This window comes from Trifolium pratense, linkage group LG5 (assembly GCF_020283565.1).
Source record: "Trifolium pratense cultivar HEN17-A07 linkage group LG5, ARS_RC_1.1, whole genome shotgun sequence".
Lineage (NCBI taxonomy): Eukaryota > Viridiplantae > Streptophyta > Magnoliopsida > Fabales > Fabaceae > Trifolium > Trifolium pratense.
The window spans coordinates 2,935,784-2,958,514 of NC_060063.1; the positions used below are offsets into that span (position 1 = coordinate 2,935,784).

The 22,731-nt window shown below is 34.4% G+C and overlaps 1 protein-coding gene across 1 annotated transcript; it reads left to right on the top strand.

Moving 5' to 3' along the window:
• The first annotated feature begins 20,073 nt into the window (after positions 1–20,073).
• Positions 20,074–22,205, top strand: LOC123887527 (1-aminocyclopropane-1-carboxylate oxidase 1). Its single transcript, XM_045936854.1, has 4 exons — positions 20,074–20,238; positions 20,465–20,688; positions 21,280–21,602; positions 21,737–22,205. Exons 1-4 carry the CDS (start codon positions 20,137–20,139, stop codon positions 21,991–21,993), a joined length of 906 nt encoding a protein of 301 aa, XP_045792810.1. The 5' UTR covers positions 20,074–20,136; the 3' UTR covers positions 21,994–22,205.
• Positions 22,206–22,731: the final 526 nt, after the last annotated feature.

Sequence of the window (22,731 nt, forward strand, 5' to 3'; positions counted from 1 at the left end):
AGATGGTTTAGTCGAGAATGTGGAAGCAGATCAAAGTGCATATGTTTCAGAGACAGGCACTGTGACTTTACAGAACTTTGACAAAAACCTGGCTTTGATTGCTCCTTGTGGTGAGCAAGATGCTGCCTTCGATCCAAATGAAGTGGTGTCAAAAAATGTATACCACTCAGTTAAGTTGCATCCAACCCATGGCTTTTGTTGGGAAAGGGAAGACATAGAGAAACCCTTATGTGAGGATGCATACCCACCAGTGTCTGGATGGGTCAACCATGATGAGTTTGATGATTGAGTCCCCAGCATGGGATCGGATTACGGCTTACGCAGCCGAAAATAGAATCAAAATGGCTCTTGAGGCCATTAATGTTCAAGAAGATATGGCTGTCGAGGCCAATGGTGACTTAAGAGACGAACTGGCCTTGGAGGCTAGTGAGATAAATGACGGAAAAAAGCAAAGGTTGGATTGTATCTATGATGATGAGCCTTTGGGTTTTGAGAAAGATCCACATAGTTCGATTCAAAGAATGCAAGCCCAAGATCCTTTGCAGGAAGTTGATATTGGAGATGGCTCTGTTAAAAGGCCAACTTATATTAGTGCCAATATAGACCCAACCCTAAAAGACAGAATGGTCGAGTTGCTTAAGCAATACAGAGACTGCTTTGCATGGGACTATAACGAAATGCCTGGGCTAAGCAGAAATCTTGTGGAGCATAGGCTACCCCTTCGACCAGACAAGAAACCTGTAAAACAGCTTCCAAGGAGGTTTGCACCGGAAATCATGACAAAGATCAAAGCAGAAATTGAAAGGTTGCTCAAATGCAAGTTCATTCGAACAACCAGGTATGTGGAATGGTTAGCTAATATTGTTCCTGTTATTAAGAAAAATTGATCACTTAGGGTTTGCATAGACTTTAGAGATTTGAATAATGCTACACCTAAGGATGAATATTCCATGCCTGTAGCCGAAATGTTAGTTGACTCAGCAGCAGGGCATGAATATTTGAGTATGTTAGATGGCTATTCAGGTTATAATCAAATCTTTATTGACGAAGATGATGTGCCAAAAACCGCATTTCGTTGCCCTGGTGCTTTAGGCACCTATGAGTGGGTGGTGATGCCTTTTGGATTGAAAAATGCTGGAGCAACGTACCAAAGAGCCATGAACTTAATTTTTCATGATTTTATCGAAATATTTATGCAGGTTTATATTGATGATATTGTTGTGAAATCCTCCTCCCAGGATGAACATATCGAACATCTTAAAAAATCGTTCGAAAGAATGAGAAAATGTGGATTAAAGATGAATCCACTAAAATGTGCTTTTTGTGTACATGCAGGAGATTTCCTTGGCTTTGTTGTGCATAAAAAGGGCATAGAAATTAACCAAAACAAGACAAAAGCTATCATGGAGACAAAACCTCCAGGAACGAAGAAACAACTTCAATCTTTGCTAGGAAAGATCAATTTCTTGAGAAGGTTTATATCAAACCTAAGTGGCAAAGCTCAACCTTTTTCTCCACTGCTGAGGCTCAAGAAAGGTGATATATTTGAATGGGGAACGGAACAACAAAAGGCATTTGATGATATCAAGGCATACTTGTCGAAGCCTCCAACTTTAATGCCTCCTATTCGAAACAAAGCAATGAAGTTGTACATCGCAGCATCAGATTCAACTATTGGAAGCATGCTCGCACAAGAGGATGAAAATGGCGTAGAAAAGGCTATTTACTATCTGAGTAGAATCTTGAATGATGCTGAGACTAGATATAGTCCAATTGAAAAACTTTGTCTATGTTTGTATTTCTCTTGTACCAAACTTAAGCAATATATCAAACCAGTTCATGTTTATGTTTATTCTCATTTTGACATCATTAAGCATATGTTATTGAAACCAATATTGCATAGTCGAATTGGGAAGTGGGCTTTAGCTTTAACTGAATATTCATTGACTTACCAACCCCTGAGGGCTGTAAAAGGTCAAATAGTGGCTGACTTTCTTGTTGATCACTCAGTGGCTGAGATTCCAATAACATATGTAGAACGTGAACCTTGGATGCTATACTTTGATGGCTCGAAGCACAAACATGGTACAGGAATTGGAATCTTAATCATTTCTCCTTTAAAGATTCCAACAAAGTTTAAGTACAAGATTAATGGAACATGCTCTAATAATGAAGCTGAGTACGAGGCTTTAATTGCAGGTCTAAAGATTCTTTTAGACTTGGGGGCAAAACATGTTAAAATCAGAGGAGACTCTGAGTTAGTAATAAAACAATTGGCAAAGGAATACAAATGCATTCAAGAACATTTGATGAAATACTTTGTCATTGCCTTCTCGTTACTAAAACGATTTGATTCCTGTGACATTCAACACGTGCCTCGGATCGAGAACCAAGAAGCAAATGACTTAGCTCAAATTGCTTCTGGCTATAAGGTAACAAGGGAAAAATTAGATGAGATAGTTGAAATTAAAGAAAAACTAATCTCATGTGAGGTAATACCCCACCAGCTGGGGGCAAATGAACCAAGTGTCGAAATGGAGTCAGAAATGGCAGATGCACACTTTGACGAAGTGATGACTGAGGTCTTCGTGATTGACAATTTGGCTGACAATGATTGGAGACAACCCATTGTTAAATACATAGAAAATCCAACAGGTACAGCCGATAGGAAGGTGAAATATAGAGCCTTGAATTACACAATCATGGGAAATGAGTTATTTAAGAAGACTCCTGAGGGAGTTTTGTTGAAGTGCCTCAATGAAAATGAGGCGTATGTAGCGATTTCAAATGCCCATAGCGGGGCCTGTGGCGCCCATCAAGCAGGCCACAAAATGAAATGGCTTTTGTTCCGACAAGGTTTGTATTGGCCTTCCATGCTTAAGGATTGCATAGAATATGCGAGAGGCTGTCAAGAGTGTCAAAAACACGCAGGGATACAACACGTCCCTGCCAGTGAGTTGCATTCGATTATCAAACCTTGGCCTTTTAGAGGCTGGGCTTTAGATTTAATTGGTGAGGTTAGGCCTGCGTCATCCAAGAACCAACGTTATATACTAGTTGGGATCGACTATTTTACCAAATGGATAGAGGCCGTTGCCCTAACAAACGTGGATCAGGAAACAGTGATCAATTTTATCCAAGACCATATTATTTATAGGTTTGGGCTTCCTGAGACGATCACTACAGACCAAGGAACAGTGTTTGTTGGTCGAAAGATGCAAGATTTTGCTGAACAATCAGGTTTTAAACTAATGACCTCGACGCCTTATTATGCTCAAGCAAATGGCCAGGTTGAAGCGGCCAACAAGGTTATAATTAATTTAATTAAGAAACACGTTGCTCAAAAGCCAAAGAATTGGCATAAGACCTTGGACCAAGTCCTATGGGCATGTAGGAATTCTCCTAAAGAGTCAACGGGTTCGACACCTTTTCGATTAACATATGGTCACGATGCTGTGTTACCTGTTGAAATAATGATGCAGTCAATTCGAGTGCAAAGGCAATGTGAACTACCTCCTGATCACTATGGGAACATAATGTTAGATGAATTAACAGACGTGGATGAGGAGAGGTTGCAGGCGTTAGATGCTTTGATTCGACAAAAGGAACGAATTGCTTGAGCATATAATAAAAGGGTTAAATCCAAACTCTTTGACGTAGGAGACTTAGTTTGGAAAGTCATCCTTCCCATGGACAGACGGGATCGAGTCTTTGGAAAGTGGTCACCCAATTGGGAAGGGCCATTTAAGATTTCTCAGGTTTTGTCAAATGGAGCTTATGAGATTGAAGAGTTAACTCCTGAGAAACGTTCAGTCAACATGAATGGCAAATATTTAAAGAAATACAAGCCAATGTTGCAAGAAATAAGCATAAGAAACGAATAACGCAAGAATAAAATTTGCAAAATGGTAAAAGGAAATGCCAAGAATCAATGTTTATTCATACAAAATCAACAATACAACCAATCATTCAAGAATGTTCAAGAAAGTACAAGAGTTGGTTGAATGTTGAAGGGTAACCATTTAAGGTTTACCCTGGGCTCGCGCTCCTTCATCCTTTGAATCAGAACTGGAAAGTTCTGAGATCTGAGAGTCTTCATCCTCAGAAGAAGGAGTCGGAGTTCCTGGATATTCTTCGTCAGGCTCTAGGGTGCTGAGGAACTCGAGGTAATCTTCATCTTCATCATTTGAACTAGAGCTTGAAGAATCAGAAGAGAGAATGATGGTTTCTACTACCTTAGCTGGTGCCGGCCTAGGGCGACGGATTCTAGTGCGTGGAGGTTTGGTAGCTGGAATCTTGATTCGTCCCCTTCCAAGAGGACGTGGCGTGCTTGAGCCCGGGGTAGAGGAAGGAGAACTTTTCTTGTTATCCATTCTTTGCTGAGGGGTGTTGATGCGTTAATTTGTGCAAAGTGATGAACAAAAGAGTTGCAAGGCGTGGGTATTTATAGAAGGATTAATACGCGTTAATGGCTAGGTAGTTACAACTAACCATGGTCAGTTTGCATAGGGAAATGCCATGGCATTAATGCCCAAAGCCATGTAGTTAATTATGTTGACTGCTTTGGAAACATGTTCGCTTCATTCCTTACAAAATGCCATTAATAAGGCTTGGGATAATAACCCAAAAGAAGGAAAGCAAACAACAACAAAGGAATAACATACTCAGCCAATATATGAACATGCAGCATTAAAAAGCTAAAAAGGGCATACATTCAAAAGGCATGTACGAAATTGTTCGACAGTTGCTAGTGTTAAAAGATTTACAATTACGACGTCCAAAAGAGAATAAAAACTTAAGACTAAAAGGAAAATTTATAAAGTCAAGGTTGTTGTTGGGATGTCGAAGGAGGCTTTTGATTGGCCGCTTGGAATTGATAATACTGAGTTCGAATAGACGCCAGTTTACGTTGTAGCATTTCTTTATCACTAGCAAGGTGTTCAACCCGCTTCTGGACAGCTAGACCATCACTGTAGTGTTGGATGCCTTCACGTGCTAGCTCATCAAGCTTGACCTTTTGTGCTTCGATAGCTACTGCAGCTAGTTTTTCCATCTTAGCCTCTTCCTGTCGAACCTTTTCCTTTAACGCTTCGATTTCAGATTGCCATTGAGCAATATTGTTCTCACAAGCCACAAGTTGCTCAAGAGCTTCATCAGAGGCAGCTTTGATAGTTGTGACCTCTGCATTGCAATTATTAGCTTGCTCGAAATGGTGTTGCTGGGTTGCAAGCAGAGATGTCAGAAGGCTGCTAGTCCTGGTTAGGAGTTGAGATTGACTAACGAACTGTTCTAAAAAGGTTTCAGCCTGAGTCACTAGAAGGAACATTGCTTCGTCAGTCCTTGGGTTCTGCAGCTTGCGAAAAAGGGCTTTGATGTTGTAATATATAGAAGAGTCACGCTCAAGTAGGCCCAGCATATCCCCATTAAGAATTTCTCGCCTAAATCTGATTTCATGCTCAAACTGTTCTTGCTCAAGTACATCTTCCTTACCCTCTGTGTCCTCAACAGCGGAGCTAGAGGCGCCATGACTTGATAAAAGCTTGTTGAGTGCATCTACTGGAGTTAAATCTTTTAACTTTTTGGCAAGTTCAGCTGGCAAGACAACAGTAGGAAGTGGCTTCGACACAGAAGTTCCCTCTTCACCAAGTGAATCACCAATGTAGGAGTTCCCATCATCAGAGTCGAAAGTGTCAGCACTGGGTGAACTAGACTCATGGTTTGACCCACTTGGTTGTGGTTGATTGGTAGTGGAGTGTTCGCCATCAACTGTTGGCCTCTGTTCAGTGTCAGCAGCAGGGTCAGCTTGAAAGTTGATTGGAGGATCATTATCAGTCAATACTGGGGCAGGGTTTGTCAAAGGATTCTGTTGCGGTAGGCCTTGATCAAGTTGGTCTCCGTCATTGTTAGGCCTAAGGGTATCATCTTCGAAAGCGCGGTGAGGTGAGCCAGGAGCCTTAGGTGGTGATGAGGTTTCAGTAAGGATGGCGGTTTCGACAGGCTGAGGAGATGGAGGTTTTTCTGCTATATCTTCAGGATGCGTACCACTTGGTCCTTCGACCACCCCTTCAGCCGCTTTGCTAGGAGCAGGCTCATCTTGAGGAATAACTTGAGCAGAATTGTGTGGCTGAAACAAATGAAACCATGAAAGAATGAGTAACACAGTCAAGAGCTGAAGAAGTAACAAGAAGTAAGAATGGCCTACTTGGGCTTGAGGGGTAGCAGAAGCTTCAGGCTGTGAAGTTGTTTCTTTTGCAGTAGCAGAAGCCTCGACAACAGTAGCTGCAGTAGGAGATTTTTTCTGTTTCTTTTTCTTCTTCTTCTTTCTCTCCGATTGCTCTAAAGGAGGGTCCTCAGGTGATGCCAGAGTATCAGGTTGTGCCTCAATCTCAGAGGACTTGCGCTCAGGAGTGCCTTCTTGGTTGGGTTGGTGTTCTTTCTTCTTCTTCTTCTTTTTCTTTTTCTCATCAGTAATGGGTTCAGCATTATGAGGGAGATCTTGAGCGGTGGCAACGTTAGTCTGCTCAGGGATGGTCGAGAGAACAGGAATATCATACAGGCCACAGTTCAGTAAATTCGCATTTAAGACAAAAGAAAGAGAAGTCTTTAGTTAAATGGATACCTCATCTGGAGCACTCGAACAAGTGGCTGGAATAGGCCTTTGTTTCTTCGAAACAGAAGGGGTTCCAGTTGAATGAGGCCTTTTGCGTGAAGCAATCTGGAAAGGGCATATCAAAGTTAATATGGAAATCCTACAAAAGTGTGAGAAGCCACAAAAAGGCAAAGGCTTACCTTTAGTTCAACCTTAAGTGGTGGAGGAAGAGGTTTGCTAGAATTGCTGGAACCTGCCTTCGACTTACTCCCTGCATTGGAGAAGTGCGCATAAGAGAAAAGCACGCAAGGTAAAAAATTATGCAAGTAAAAGTAGAACCAAAAGAATACCTCTGGCGTTCAGGTTCGACTTAATCTTGTTCAAAATAGATGAGTCGAACCCATTAGAGATAGCAGTAAGCAAGGCAGTCTTGTCAACCAGGCGTCCTTCATAGTGTCGAGACCACCAGGTAAAGAATTCCCTAGTGCAAGCACGTGAGGGAGCGAAGTCGAATGGGGTAAGCTCATAAGAAGGCTGATTGAAATGGTTCAAGAACGAATGGAACTGTGGTTCTGTCATGCCATGCTTGCCTAAACAAACCTCCCTCTCTTCTAAGTATATGCTCTTAGGGAGTATTTGAGTTAAGCCAAATTGGCGAGACACCAGGTTTGGGAAGTAGCCAACTAACCCAAAATCTCCAGAAGTCAAACCAATTCGACAAGACAAGACTGTAGGCATTAAATAAGCATTCCAAATGCTGTTGGTTACCATCTCAAATTCTGGTGGAGAAGGAAATCTGTGAGTAAACCAAGGAGGACCAAGTGGCCTATCCACAAAAGGAGCAAAGCTAGGCTTGAATTTCTTCAGGCTGAAAAAAGCATTAAAATATTGCTGAAAAGCCACATCATAACTAAGGCCTCTTTCCCTAGGAATCATTCTTGCCAGCCTTGTGCCTTCGATTTGGCGCGTTCTTGATTCCTCATAGTATGGCTCAGGCAAGAAAAGGTCAAGTTCAGCATGAAAAGTGGCAGTTAGCCATAATTGCAGCAACCAGAAGGGGCCAGCACCTAAAAAGGTAGATCCATCGCCTGTTCTCTTAAGGTGTTCACAAGCATCCCTCATAGATTCATAAAGACATCCAAGAACAAGTCGAGCGAAGTTGAATTGCTGACATTCATGTAGTTGAATAGCCATAGGGATGAATTTCTTGGCTACTTGGAGAGATTGAGTGCAGAAGACATACTGCGATAGCCATAAGGTTAGGAAAGCAACGTGTTCTTCGTCACTCACTTCATCACTAGTCTTTCGATTTTCCACAATGTATTTGGAGTAAGACTTGTTTCGAAAATCGAATTTGATGGTGTCAGAAGCCTTGCAAGGATCATAAGTGTCGCCAAGAGGTGATAGGCCAGTAATGGCAGCAACATCTAGCAGAGTAGGAGTCATCATGCCACATTCGAAGTGGAAAGTGTTGGTGGAAGACTCAAAGAAGTGTAAAGCAGCAATAATCATCTCTTGTTGGTATTTAAGGCCTGTCCGAGAAAGTTGAATAAGGTCATAAATACCACAGGCTTGCCAAATGTCAGCTTTATCACGTTGTACCCTGTCTAACCAGCCAAGGTATTGGTCATTCAAAGAAGGAGCCGATCGAAACACTCTGTTAGGCGCCTTGATATAGCTAAAATTATAGGGTTCACTAATGAAAACCCTAGGAGCACAAGGTTTATAAACAGGAAAAATAGACAGAACCTTGGAATTCCGACTTTTATCACTTGGTTTGGGTCCCCCAAACGCATGCACAAGGTTATCAACAGAATAAGGAAAGATTAATTGATTTTCCCAAAACTTTTGCAAGTCCAGACGCAGCGATGGTTTTGGAACCACATCCGTATCGTAAGAAGAAAGAGTGGCGGCGGTCCACCTACCGGCGTAAGGAAGGATTTTTCCAACGTCTGAACCTGACGCCATTGATGAAGGTGTAAAGATGGTGTAAAAGAACGGTGATTAGGGTTAAATTTGGGAATCACAGGTTGTTTGAGACAGTTGAGGAAAATCCGAGTGAAAAGAAAGCTGGTGACGTGGTGATAAACAGAACGGTGAGAATAAGAAGTCTTTTGAAAGCAAGAATTCAAGAAAGAATCACGGAGGATGAAGAAGAAGATGAACAGTTGACAGAGCGAAAAATTGAAGAAAACGCAATAAAGGGAGGATCTAGCTATTTATAGAGGCACGCGATCTGATGAAAATAACAAATTTTTTCAACTTCCTATGTTGATAAGTGTCCAAACCCCTTGACAGGTTGAAAAGAAAAAAAAAAAGAAAAAAAGTTTTGGAGCCAATCCAAAGTTTTGAATGGCAGCCTAAACGATAGGAGAGATAAATGGAAAAGAAAGTTATCCATTGATACTTTCAAAAATGCCACTTCCTCTTTCGATAGACACCGTCGAAAATGGCATTTTTGGGGGGCAATTTGTTGGATATAAATTTGGTATTTATCAATTAAATATAATTGGTGGGTCCAATATTTATTTGGAGGTTATATTGTCAAAATAAAACTTTCAAAGTTGGTGTCGAGAGCTAACTATGTCGAAGCCAAGGAGCGTTTCGAGAGCTATGGAAAACGCGTCCAGTTTTGGTTTTACCAGGAGGTTATCGAAAGCGCGAAATCGAATCGAGAGGTGGTTGGGCCAAGCCCAAAAAAGAAACAACGAACGGCCCAAAAGGCATTGGCGCGCGCTGAAGGAATGGAAGATGAAAGTGGAGAACGTGGTCGACGTGGCAGATCGAAGAGCGTCCAGATGATCAAGAAGCAGTTACCACTTTGGAGTAGTATTTATAGTAGTTTCATTCAGAACAAAGGTCACAAAATTTTATACAAACACTCTCTCTAAAATTCTAAGTACTCAGCGATCGAACGAAAGGAATTCAGAGGAGAAATGTATGTTTTGTGAACCATCTTTACTTGTAACTGCTTTTCATTTAATGCAATTTGCTTTCCAGTAATTTTCTTTAAGTTGAGTTCCAACTACTTGCTCGAGAAACTGCTATTTCGAGGCGATTCGAATTAGTTTCTCTTGTATTTTGAAAACTATTTAATTTCTAAGTATCTGATTCCTTGTTAAAACGAACATTCAAACAGTTTTCTTAAAACGAATAAAACACAAAATTGTCCTGAGATTTACTAGTTGGTCTCGCGAGTTTAAATACTTAAACTAGCGGTTGTTTACCAAATTTCCACGTCAACACTAACCAAATAGAAAAGAATAAAAGAGTCTGGGAAATTATATCGCCCTTTCTCCTCTTTTGTGGTCTTCTCTAAATAAATAAAAAATAATACGGAAAATAATCCTAACCTAATAAAAAATAAATCAATTTTCTCCTTAATTGCAATCATCTTGGTCTTAATTGAGTCCTTTCACATTCTTTCTACATATCTGCAAATGAAATATAACAAATGATTAAATCCAATATAAAACATCATATTGACAAAATCATTATAAAAATAAAAAAAAAATCGGGAGTAAATACTGATAAAAAAATATACATCATATATTTGCAAGAAAAATAAGATATGAGAATAAAAAATAAAAAATAAGAATAGAAAGACATCAAATAATAACATTAATTATTTTCCATGATTTATGGATGAAATATCTTAAAATTAAAAGTGTAAATAAATACTAACAAATAAATCTGTACAATAGTAGTCATTTTCTAAATTTGTAATTTTGAATTATAAACAAAATCGTATAAAGCTTCTCAATTTTTAAAAATAAATTAAAAGAGGATATCACACATTTTTTTTAATAAACATGTTTACACTCATTTTTTTATCCTATTACAATTGCAATGACTAATAATAATTCTTATTTTAAATTGTTTTAATAGTAAGAATAATTCTTATTTTATCGGTTATGTATATTCATCAGTCATTAATTCCTTAGTCCTTAATTGCATATATTTCTCATATGTACAACTTTTTTTTTTTATGTCATTATTTAATTACATAATTACATAATTGATTACCATTTATACGATTTTGGCCAAAAATAAAAGTATTAATTGAACAGTTTATGTGGAAAAAAAAATTTCCGCATAAAATTGTGGAATTTCTTATTGCTATTGCTATATTTAGACAACTTTTTTCTTGTCATAAAAAGATTCAAATAAATTTTTAAGTCATTTTATTATTTGTATTTATATCAGTTTAATGTTATAGAAAAACTTTTCCTTATTAAAAACACGCTATTGGTCTAACGAATGGAATGACTTTTATTTCATTAAATCAATAAATCAATGATGCGTTTTAAAAAAAAGGCAAGAATCATGAATGTAATTAATGTGATAATTGGGATTATCATATTTACATATGGTGTGTGGTCAACAATTTTATTAATTTGGTTTAATGAAATAAAATACGCAAATGGGCTGGACTGAACAATTTTTTCTACATGTACCATTTTCGTTGTTTATCATCATTTTGGACAGATTGTTTTTTTGTCATTAATTTTAATAACCACATTAAATTTCAAATGCATGAGAAATGAGAATGAATGAGAAGATGAGAGAGAATAAATCTGGTTTTATCATATTTATAGATTTATAGATTATAGATATAGATAGATTTCATTGAAGGCAAAATCAAAGGAGATGTGTTGGTTGTTTTTAATCAGGCCATAAAATATGAGAGAAAAAATGAAATCGGTTTATATTGAAGTGGAAGAAATAGTCACAAGAAAGGGGGGTTTGAATTGTGACCCTTTTAAAATTAATCCTGAACTCTACAAAATTAATCTCAAGTGTATACTTGGATAAATGTTAGTGGAATATAAAACAGCTTGTTCTGAGAATGTTCTCTGCTGCGTGAGCTTGTTCTGAGAATGTTCTCTGCTGCGTGAGAATTCAAAGTGAATGTAGATTAAGTGGTTTGTGTGATGTGTGTTTGCAGTAAATAAATAGTTAAAGGTAAGAGAGATTCACACACAAAAATTATACTGGTTCACCCAAATCCTGGGCTAGTCCAGTCCCCACGCCTGTGAGTTTTCCACTATGATCTCGAGATACTACCGATCTCAAATACAAATCTTCTTTGATCTAAACCACGATCAGAAACCTCCAATCCCTACAAGCTTGATCTACCTTAGCCATACAGAGGTGTCACTCAATCAATAGTTACGTATTGACTTGAGCCAATCTTCTTTTTACAAAGGGAAGTTGTTCTGGATCTAAGCTTATACAAAAACTCAAAACTAGTTTGAGAAGCTTATACAAAATACACTTAATACACTCAGTAATATTGTGATCCAATAGGTTGATAGAGAGCTGGAGTGTGAGTGGTAAAATTGAGAGACAAAGATATAACCACTTAAAAGTGGGTTATGTTGAAAAGTGGTCTCTTGAGAAATTTGCTTGTAGAAACTCAAAGGTTATTTGAGAAGCAAATAGAAACACTCAATAAACTCAGAAGTATGATGTGAATGAAGAGCCTGAGTTTGAGTGATGAAAGAAGAGTTTTAGGACTTGTAGACAAAAACAAGTAATTGATGATTTGTAGCTTGAACTCTTGCTCTTTCTCTTGGATTTGCTTGCCTTTTATAGATGCAACCTTATGTGTGAGTCTTGGCCTTCAAGTATATCAGTTAGAGAGCAAATTATAGCTGTTACTCAGTGCCAAAGATGCTTTAGACAGCTGCTGCAAAATTGCCAGATTCTCTGCTCATTCTTGAAACAGTCTTGAACTGAATTTTGCTTTGATCCACAAGAGGCAAAGAAGTGTGAGTTGTTGGCAAGTACAAATGAGTTGTTTCCTGCTTCCTTCCAATGTCAGAGGTCAGATATAGCCATTTGGAACCTCAGTAAAAGGACTCATGACAGTTGGAAATGGTTTTGAAAAACTGTGTGCAGGATCGTTCTTGAATCAGTCTTGAATCAGTCTTGAACCAGTCTTGACTGCATCAGCAAGTGTGATGAAGCTTCATCTCTATTTTCTTTGTGATATGCAGCTGTTCAGTAGGCTCAAGGACAACTCAGAGATAGCATTAGCTTGGGAATAAACCAGCTGGAAAAGTATCAAGGCATGTAGGACAAAAGTGTACTTGTTATGACACTTGCATTGAAGAATGTTTCTTCTCAAGTACAATACAACTCATAGTTCAAAGAGTGTTGTTGCAATCTGATTGGCCTATGATATATGATCAGATATTTCAGTTGGTTGATCAATGCCACAAAAGATCATGAATGATCAAACTCATAATTCTTTGCATGAATTATGACTAGGAAAGCATATACTTAAAATTCCACCAAGTGTTGTTGATCCTAAAAGAGATTATCTTCTGTAGAGATTTGATCCATATTTCCTTTGTAAAGTGCTTATTTGTTTTGTCCAAAGTTGACTTATAAAATCAGAAAGCACTTAATCCAAAACATGCTTATATTCAAAAGTGCAGTCTGTCTGTTAAGAATGTTCTCAGATCATTCTTGAAACAGTATCTCAAGATTTTCTTAAAGTGGGATCTTCATGTTACTGCAAAACTTTCCACAATTCCTCTTGATGTTTTGCACACATTGTTGCTTGTTCATTGAGTACTTTGAGATGCTTTTAGTGGAGGCGTGGGAGTACTCATCATGAGGATTATCATTTTCTAGCTTAGACAATGATTGAAACTTTTATGCATTGTGGTGCATAAGCTCCTTTGCAAATTCATGTAAAATCATTCTTAGATCATTCTTGTCTTGAGAAGCTAAGATGAAACTTTGAGTAGGTTTTGAAGATTTTCAACATATGCATCATTTTCATTGATGTTAATTGTAGTAGTAAATCCTCAAAGCATGTAACAAAACTCAACGTGAGCTTTGACATGATATAACATCAATTATGTTCTTCTGTAGCTCGTGATGCAAGTATTTCCATCAACTACGATCTTCATATTCTTCCTTGAATCTTTAATACTCATTGTGAACTCTGTGGTGATGAGGAAGACTATTAACCATGAAACTTGCTTTCTTGTTTGAATCTTCAAATCAAACCTCTTATGATTCAAACCACATCCTTTAAAAATCTTCATGAAGCTTGTGATGCTATTGTTATGATCATTTGATGCTACTCCATTTCTTTCATTGTTTGAGTATATAAAATGCACTTGTTGATGTGAGTGGCTTCTAGTTTGTCCACTTTTGTCATTACCTATCTTTCAACAAAAACTCAAGTGCAAACATCAGTAGATCACCATTCATAAAACTTAACATTTATTCCAGAAGGTTTGTTGTCATTAAAACACTAAAATGGATTTTGCCTCAACATATATATGATTGCTTATAGAGAATTATATAAATTAGAAATTACTTAAAGTTTCTACATTTTTTTTACTTAAGCTTTAATAATAAAAGTATAATAATTTATAATTGTCATGTGTCTTGTGTACACTTTCATGATACACTTTATTAATGTTTAAACTTTGATTAAATATGTATATATATGTAGATTAAACCAAAAGAATAAAGAATGAGAGATGAAAAAATACATATAAAAAGAATTAAAAAATAGAGAGTTCCAAATTTTTATTTCATAACAATAGAGAGGTTCAATAAACATGTAAGATAAATATAATATTTCATCTTCTCAACAACAGAGAGGTCAATTAATATAGATGTCTATTACATGTAATTATTTCATCTTCTTAACATGTAAGATATAGATGTCTATTGTAAAAAAAAAATATAGATGTCTAGAAATACCAATATAAAATAAAAACCATAGATCTTGACCAAATAAATAAATAAAAACCACAGATCAATCACATATATAGATGGTATACCATTCTTATCTTTTTACTGGATCATGAATCTGCAATAAACAATGAAAACAATTATAATCAAAATTAGAAACCATGTATTAAGGTTATACACGTTGCAAACACTCGAATCAGGGTATTCAATTATGATAGAAATGTATAAAAAATTAGACCAAAAAAAATGTCATACAAATAAGTCACACAAAAGAGGTGAAGAGAAGAAGAGAATACCTATGATTGTTGTAGCTAGAAAAAAAAAATAGGATAAACAAAAGTATAAGAAGATTAAAATTGATGTGAGGAAAATTTGATGAGAAAGTGAATAAAAAAAATAAAGACAAAAAAAGAGTAATATTACTATACCTGAAATACCTATCACATAAATAAAATGGTGATATCTACATATTGTTGGTATATATATATATATGAGTATATGTTTAGTCCTTCATAGCATGATTAATTATAATTGTAGGAAAAATAGAAGAATAAACAATTGCACAAAATAATAGTACCTCAATAATATGAATGTTGCATATATTTTGTTCCATGAATCTCAACTTTATCTCCACAAATCAATCTCCATGGGAATCCCTGGAAATCAAAACATGTATATTTTCATCAAATTAGCAATAAGAACCATAACACAAAAATCTACCAATACAAAACCACATAAAAAAGTATATTGTATAAATTAAAAGTAAAAATATTTAAAAACATATACATATAAATCAACAAAAACACAACGTATGATAATAAATTAGTTCAAACATCTCATCCATCATCATGTATGGTTTTCATTCACAAATAATATAAGAATTTTTCTTCTATTGCCATGAAAAACGTATTTTTACCATAATTAGAAATAAATGTATTACCGAAATTATATCACATTTATTGCTCCGTGAAAATTAAGGAAATATTTTTTAAATTCAAAATGTGAGAAAATGCGCATTAAAACTCATAATTGTATTAAATGTCAAATGAACCACAGAGAAGAATGCATATGAGAGAGAAAGAGAAATCATCCTGGCTTATTACATATTATAGATTAAGACATTGAGTTCAACCGGTTAATATCCTTTATATATTAAGACAGAAAACAGGTTTCCCTCTTAAACTTACTTGATAGTCCGCCTAAATCTTCTACTTTTTTTTTTAATTAATTAATTACTTAATTGTCAACAATAACATTTTGCAAAACCTTTCAAATTCATATTCCAATACTACAATTAATTCCACCTAAACTCCTACCCATATTTTATTCTTCATATCTCATACACATTCAATTCCCCTTTCCAATTCTAATAGCCACCCTTTAGAGCAAAGGAAACAAATCGACATCTTTATTTTTTTTTTTTAAATTCTATATTTTTCCTAGAGTTAAATATATTGTTCATCCTTATAAAATAAAATTAGTAAATTTGGTTTTTATCTCTATAAAAACAAAATCACTTTTTTTTCATACTCTAAATATTTTCTATTTTGTTTTTAGTCTCTCATCGGTCATCACCAATTTATGTTTATGTTCATCTTAATCAGGGTCGATCCTGACTATTTGGAGGTCTGATTTAAATATTAAAAATAGACTCCTAATAAAAAACATGTTAAAAAAAATTTAAAAAATATATCATTTATTTAAATTATAAGTAACATAAGAAACATCAATAATGAATTGATTCAAGCGGTAGGCGTTTTGGTTCCCTTAAACATGTGGTCACATATTCGATTTCATGGCTCATGCGTATGGAAAAAATTCGGTTGGGAGGGGAGGAAATTCTTAATCAAGAAACGTGTAATTTTTTTTTACTTGATTAGGATATCTTTTTTTATTAAACATATGATATTTTACTAAACATTGGTAATATATAAGCATTATTATAAGGCCTCATAATTAATCTATTGAGTACATTTGATATTTTATAAACACTAACCATATATAATTATTATTATTATTATATTAATTCAACATTTTCAGTTGAGCCCCTCAAAATTTTGAGGCTCGATGTTGTCGCTCACCCTGCACCTCATAGGGACGGGCCTAATCTTAATGTCATTGTTTTGACCCCTTTTTTGTTCAAGACATGTCTATATATTATATTAAACATATATAATTTCATATTTTGTTAAAAAAATATTAAAAACATATCAAAATGTTGTTCATTAGGATTAAAAACAAAATAGATTGATATTATTCTAAGGATAAAAACATTTGATTTTTTTTTTTGTCAAGTAGGCATAATGACTAGAAATTTCATTTTTAAGGTGGATAAGTGAGATGACTGAGATTCGAACCTCGACCTCCTGCATATATAATACAATGTCCATACCAACTGAACTAAACTCATGAAATAACATGTGATTTTTTTGTTTTATAAGAACAAAAAGCAAAATTCGTTAATTTTATAAGAACTAAACTCATTTTTAGCACCATAGATCTTGGGAACGTCTAATATCGACTCGGTCCAATGATGGACGTCTAATATATACCCGGTCCAATGATGACACCTACGATATATATGCTATGCGTATTTTTGTTTTAAGTATTTAATCTATAAATTGTAGTGGTCCATCTGAAAATTTTAGTCTAACTCCGCTATTAACCCTAACCATTTGATTAAGGTTTACTACTCGGACTAATAAATTAGCAAGTTACTTGATTTCACCGAAAGAAAGTGTGAATAAGCAAGCATGACTTCAATTTTAAATCTTGTCTAGATAGAAAGATTGCAGTTTGCATTAACACTTTACGATATTATGAATTATGATGATGCTTTATCTCTTTTTCTTCCTTCCTTCATGAGATAATAATCTACATTAGGCCAAGCATGCAGAGAATTGGAGGAAAAACATAACTTAGAAACACAGAAAACCAAAGTAATTAAAACAGGTTCATTGGATAGTTTGTTAATGGAGTTTGAAGCTACTAAAAAAAACAAGTTGTTGACTATTTAAATTTTGCTAAATAAATATTAATCAATTGTTTTCATCCACAAAATAATGTGGCTTGCTCTTTTTTGAAATATCTACCTTTCCTTAAACTTCACTTCACTCTTACAAACATTCTCTTTTCTTTCCATTTTTCTGTTTATTTTTTAATAGAGCTATGAATCTAGATAGATAGATTTGCCGGCAAATCCCAGCAGTCACGTAGTCATGTGTTGGTGGTTATTCGATTAAAATTGAACGGTCTATATTTAAAATCAGTATTTTACAATATAAAAAAAACTAAATCTATTATTTTTAAATTGTCGGATAATATTTTGGCAAAAAGTTGATTACACTAAATCCAATTTCGAGAGCTAGAGCCTTGGAGGCTATAAACAAATGGTGTTGCTAAAGTCAAGTTTGGCAGCATGAAAAATATATTGTATAACGAAACTTACCAAAATTTCAATTTAGTATCAGAAACTGTAAAGACATGTCAACTTAATTTTTGACATCAACCAAATTTTAAATAGTATTTAAAATTTATTGTAAAAGAAAATAGTATTTAAAATTTGGAAAATCTATTGATTATGTTGGTTCTTCATCCAATTGCGATTCTGAGCATGTTTAACTTATGCAACCACGTAACTTTATCTTCTTGGGTGGCCAAAAAAATTATGCTTACATAAATTATAGAATTATTTTAACTATTTATTTTTGTTTGTTAATTATTGTTGCATTTGAGAGAAGTTTTTCTAAATTTAAATTATATTTGGTCAAGTAGTCTGGTGGTTAGAATTCCACATTTTCTAATTAAACGTAAATACGTGAGAGTATCAGAGTTTAAACTCTGATTCCTATAATATAATTTGCAATATTTCTACCAATTGAGTTATGCTCACCAATATATCTAAATCAAAATTATTAAAAAATATGGATCTTATTTTTCATATTTGTTGTTGTTTACTGTGTCACAAGGTATATTAAATGGCTTGATTTTAATAGAGTTTTCTATAAAGAATCGTGATTATGAAAAATAAAAAATATAAATGATTTTGTAGATAAAAAATGTAGGAAGAAAGATATTCAATTAATTTATTAACGGTGATTGTTATCTTATATATCGTGTAGAACACTCGAAATCTTAGGAATAATAAGTGTTGGTGTTATTTCTTTTTTTTTTGTCAAGTATCTTGGTGGACTCAATTTCACTAATTAAGATGAATTAAGTGAAAAATTTAGGGTTCAAACTTTAATATCTGCATATTATTATAATATTTCAACCAACTGAATTATACTCACGAAAATATCGATCTTAGTTGTTAACATTAATAATGACATTGATAGATCCTATTATATGAATGAGTGTCATAACATTTTGTGTTTGGCACTTACAAAAGAACAAATTATATGATCAATATTTTAAAATTTCAAGAACTACTCTATTAATATGATAATTTTGTTAATGTCAGAATCTAATTAGTTGCAGCATTTTAGTACACTGAACCTTTAGAACAATTATAGGGACAAATTTGGTTTTTACTCAAAATCAAAATGTACTATTGCATTTTTCTATTCATTGAAATGTAAAACCCGGTGACATTTTCAAAGACTTTTCACATTCTATGTGCGGTTTGGTATAAACTAATGAGTAATGGTTGATGATTCTACAATTATTATGTCTTGTCCATTTAGGATAAAGATTCTCTGCATCGACAAGAGTACATGCATTTAGGATATATATAGATTCTCAATCGTTTATTTAATATCAGTCGGCTTAAATTACACATATACATTTTCAATCGTTCGCCTTTAAATTTTACACCATTAATTTGAGTTCGGAGAGTCAAAATCAATTACCCTGTTGCGTGTTTACTGCGTGAAATCTAAATCCTAGATTTAGTTTTTATAGGTTTATTCTACTAGAGATAACTCTTCAAAGCGTATCAGACATTAAATGTGAATCTCGTTAAATTGAGATTTTCAAACTTTGTTTCGTCATATTATAAGAGTATACTATAGCTCCTTCTACTAGACTCAACTCTTATCGGTGTATCGTCATACATGTGTTCCTAGTTATTCTTTAGTCCTTACTTACTACTACATGTGTTCAACAGCATCCAGCCAAAATCGCCCACCGGCTGATTCAATGTTCCCTTTTCTGGATTTTGATTCAATGAAACCTTGCTTTCTGGGCCACTGCCCCTGGTTTTTTACATACATTATAGTTTAAAATGTTGAATCATTGGACTCAATCCACAGTGGCTTTTGGTTCAACTAAAGGTCAAATTTATGATGCACAGGTAAGACTCAAGAATCAAAATAGGTTACGATATAACGTGATTTATTTGGATTGACTTATTTGAGCTTATATCATATACAAATTAGTTTTGATTATTTAATAATAAATGATACTATTAAATCAAATACGATATAATATGACTTATTGATTCAACGATAAAAAATACATTTAAAAATGGTGCAAGATAATTTTTCTTCTACAAATTAGAGGAAGCCTCAATTATAAAACAAGGCTACTTGAAATATCTTTGTGTACAACACAACAATAAAGAATCAAAACTTTGAACACAAGAGAAAATCTGATTGACCATCAAATCTAAAATATATAATAATAAATGTCCACTCATTTGAAGTCTTTACTAAATATAGACTCAACACTATTTAATTAATTAGTCTCTATTTATTATTCTGTTAAGACAGTTTTTGTCTCTTTTTTTTAACACTATATATACCTCATCCATTTATATCACTTCATCAAACAAATACTTATCATATTAACAAAAAAAAATCAAAAATACACTTATCATAGATATGGCAATTCCTGTTATAGATTTCAGCACTCTCAATGGTGACAAAAGGGATGAAACTATGGCCCTTTTGCATGAAGCATGTCAAAAATGGGGGTGCTTTCTGGTAATGTGAATAATAATAGTACTAGTATTTGTGTTGGTTTTTTTTTTCCACCACCAGTATCTTGCCTACTGGACCGCTTAATCTGGTTCGGGGTCAGTTCTGACATCAAGTGGTTTCATCCCCCTCCTGATCGCATTGTGGGGGATCAAACCGTGGATTTGTGATGGTGTTTTGATGTAACATTTTATTTTTATGCTTTTAATGTAACATGTTACTACTTGTGCAGATTGAGAATCATGAAATTGAAGGGAAGTTGATGGAGAAGGTGAAGAAAGTGATTAATGATTACTATGAAGATAATCTGAAGGAAAGTTTCTACCAATCTGAGATAGCAAAGAGGTTGGAGAAAAAGCAAGACACCTGTGATATAGACTGGGAAAGTTCATTCTTCATTTGGCATCGTCCAACTTCTAATATTAGGAAAATTCCTAATCTCTCTGAGGAGCTTTGGTTAGTCAATTCAACTTCTAACATTTGGCTTCTTTTCTAAAGCATAATAGAATGTGAAAATTTTCGTAGATTTTCAATTTAGTCCCTGAAACTATTAATATTACAAAAATAGTACTTAAAATTGAAAATCTTCAATTATATTAGTTTTTTTGGATTAGTCAATTTAGTTCATGAAATTGTCTGACAAGGACTAATGTGATCGAGAATTTTAAAATTGAATGGTCATTTTGAAATTCCGCTAATCTTAGATCAAGCTAACAATGATCTATAATATAGAAACGTGATTCCCTCCAATTCTTTGTCTTAAAGTGCGCATACATCTTAGAGGTTGTTTGAGAGAGCTTATGAAAATAGCTTATGACATGTTCATAAGTTTTTTGAGCTTATATTGATCCATAAGCTCTTCAAGATAGTTTATGAAAATAGTTTATAACTTGTATGATAATAGTTTGACTTTATTTTATGTTTTGTTATAAAAAAAGTTTATACATAAAAACTTATACGATAAGCATAAGCACTTAAATAAGGTTTTTATCCAAACAAACAAGGTCTTATACCAAGTATGTATATTATGTGCTTGTGTAAATGCAGCAAAACAATGGATGAGTACATTGGAAAACTAGTTGAACTGGCAGAGAAATTATCTGAGGTAATGAGTGAGAATCTTGGTTTGGAGAAAGAATACATAAAGAAAGCATTTTCAGGAAGTAATGGACCAGCTATGGGAACAAAAGTGGCAAAGTACCCTGAATGTCCATATCCAGAATTGGTAAGAGGATTAAGAGAACACACTGATGCTGGTGGAATCATCTTATTGCTTCAAGATGACAAAGTCCCTGGTCTTGAATTCTTCAAAGATGGAAAATGGGTTGAGATTCCACCTTCCAAAAACAATGCAATTTTTGTCAACACAGGTATTTGCGCGCTATTTTATAAATAGCTTATCTACATGACACTAACACGTCTGATCAAAGTTGTGTCTGGTGTCTAACACGTGTCCACCAATTTTAGAAGCTCGTTTAAATCATTTTCTCAATCGTCTTAACAGGTGACCAAATTGAAGTGTTGAGCAATGGTTTATACAAAAGTGTTGTGCATAGAGTTATGCCTGATAAGAATGGAAGTAGACTCTCTATTGCAAGTTTCTATAATCCAATTGGTGAAGCCATTATTTCTCCAGCTCCAAAGCTTTTGTATCCAAGTAATTATCGTTATGGTGACTATTTGGAGCTTTATGGCAAAACTAAGTTTGGTGACAAAGGTCCTAGATTTGAATCCATCAAGGATAAGGCCAATGGGAACTAGTAGTACTATTACAATCATGTGTAACTTAAAAAAAAAAAAAAAAGTATCCTAATACCCTTAATTTCTACTTGATGTTACAATATAGCCAAGAAAGGAAAATGTAACACCAAGTTTCCATTTTCTTTTATTTTCATTTTTCATGTTGTTATATGAATGAATAACAAAGAAATATATGTTTTTTCTTTGATTCCATAAAGGGAAAAATTATAAGTTAACCTGTTGTACGTTCTCTATACATTATTTTCTTCTTAATTAGTTCTTTTTCTTTTTTAGCTTTATGGCATTGTCTTCTATTTTCAATCCAAATCAGCTTTAGCATTGTGAATGATTAAATCTTGGAGCAGATTAGCCAAAAATATATCATCTCATCTCATTGTGTATTTCAGTACTGTCAAAATTATTCAAATTAACAACAGAACTAACAGTCACATAGTAAGCTTAGTGTTAACAAACTAACACATAACAAGATTTGTTGTATTGAACAGTAAATTTAGATTAAATAGCAGTCATCTTGGTCTCATGGATATTATGAAACTACAGTACTTCTAAATTTTATCTTATGCTCTCTGGAGTATTTATGTGTTTCCCAATAGTTTACATACACATAAGCTTCATCATATATTTCCACCCACCCTAAATCTATCATCCACTTTCAAATAAAAATATGATAACTTTTGAGTCAAACAAGTGAACAATTGAATAAGCTAATATATAAGTTCATATGCCACATATGAACTT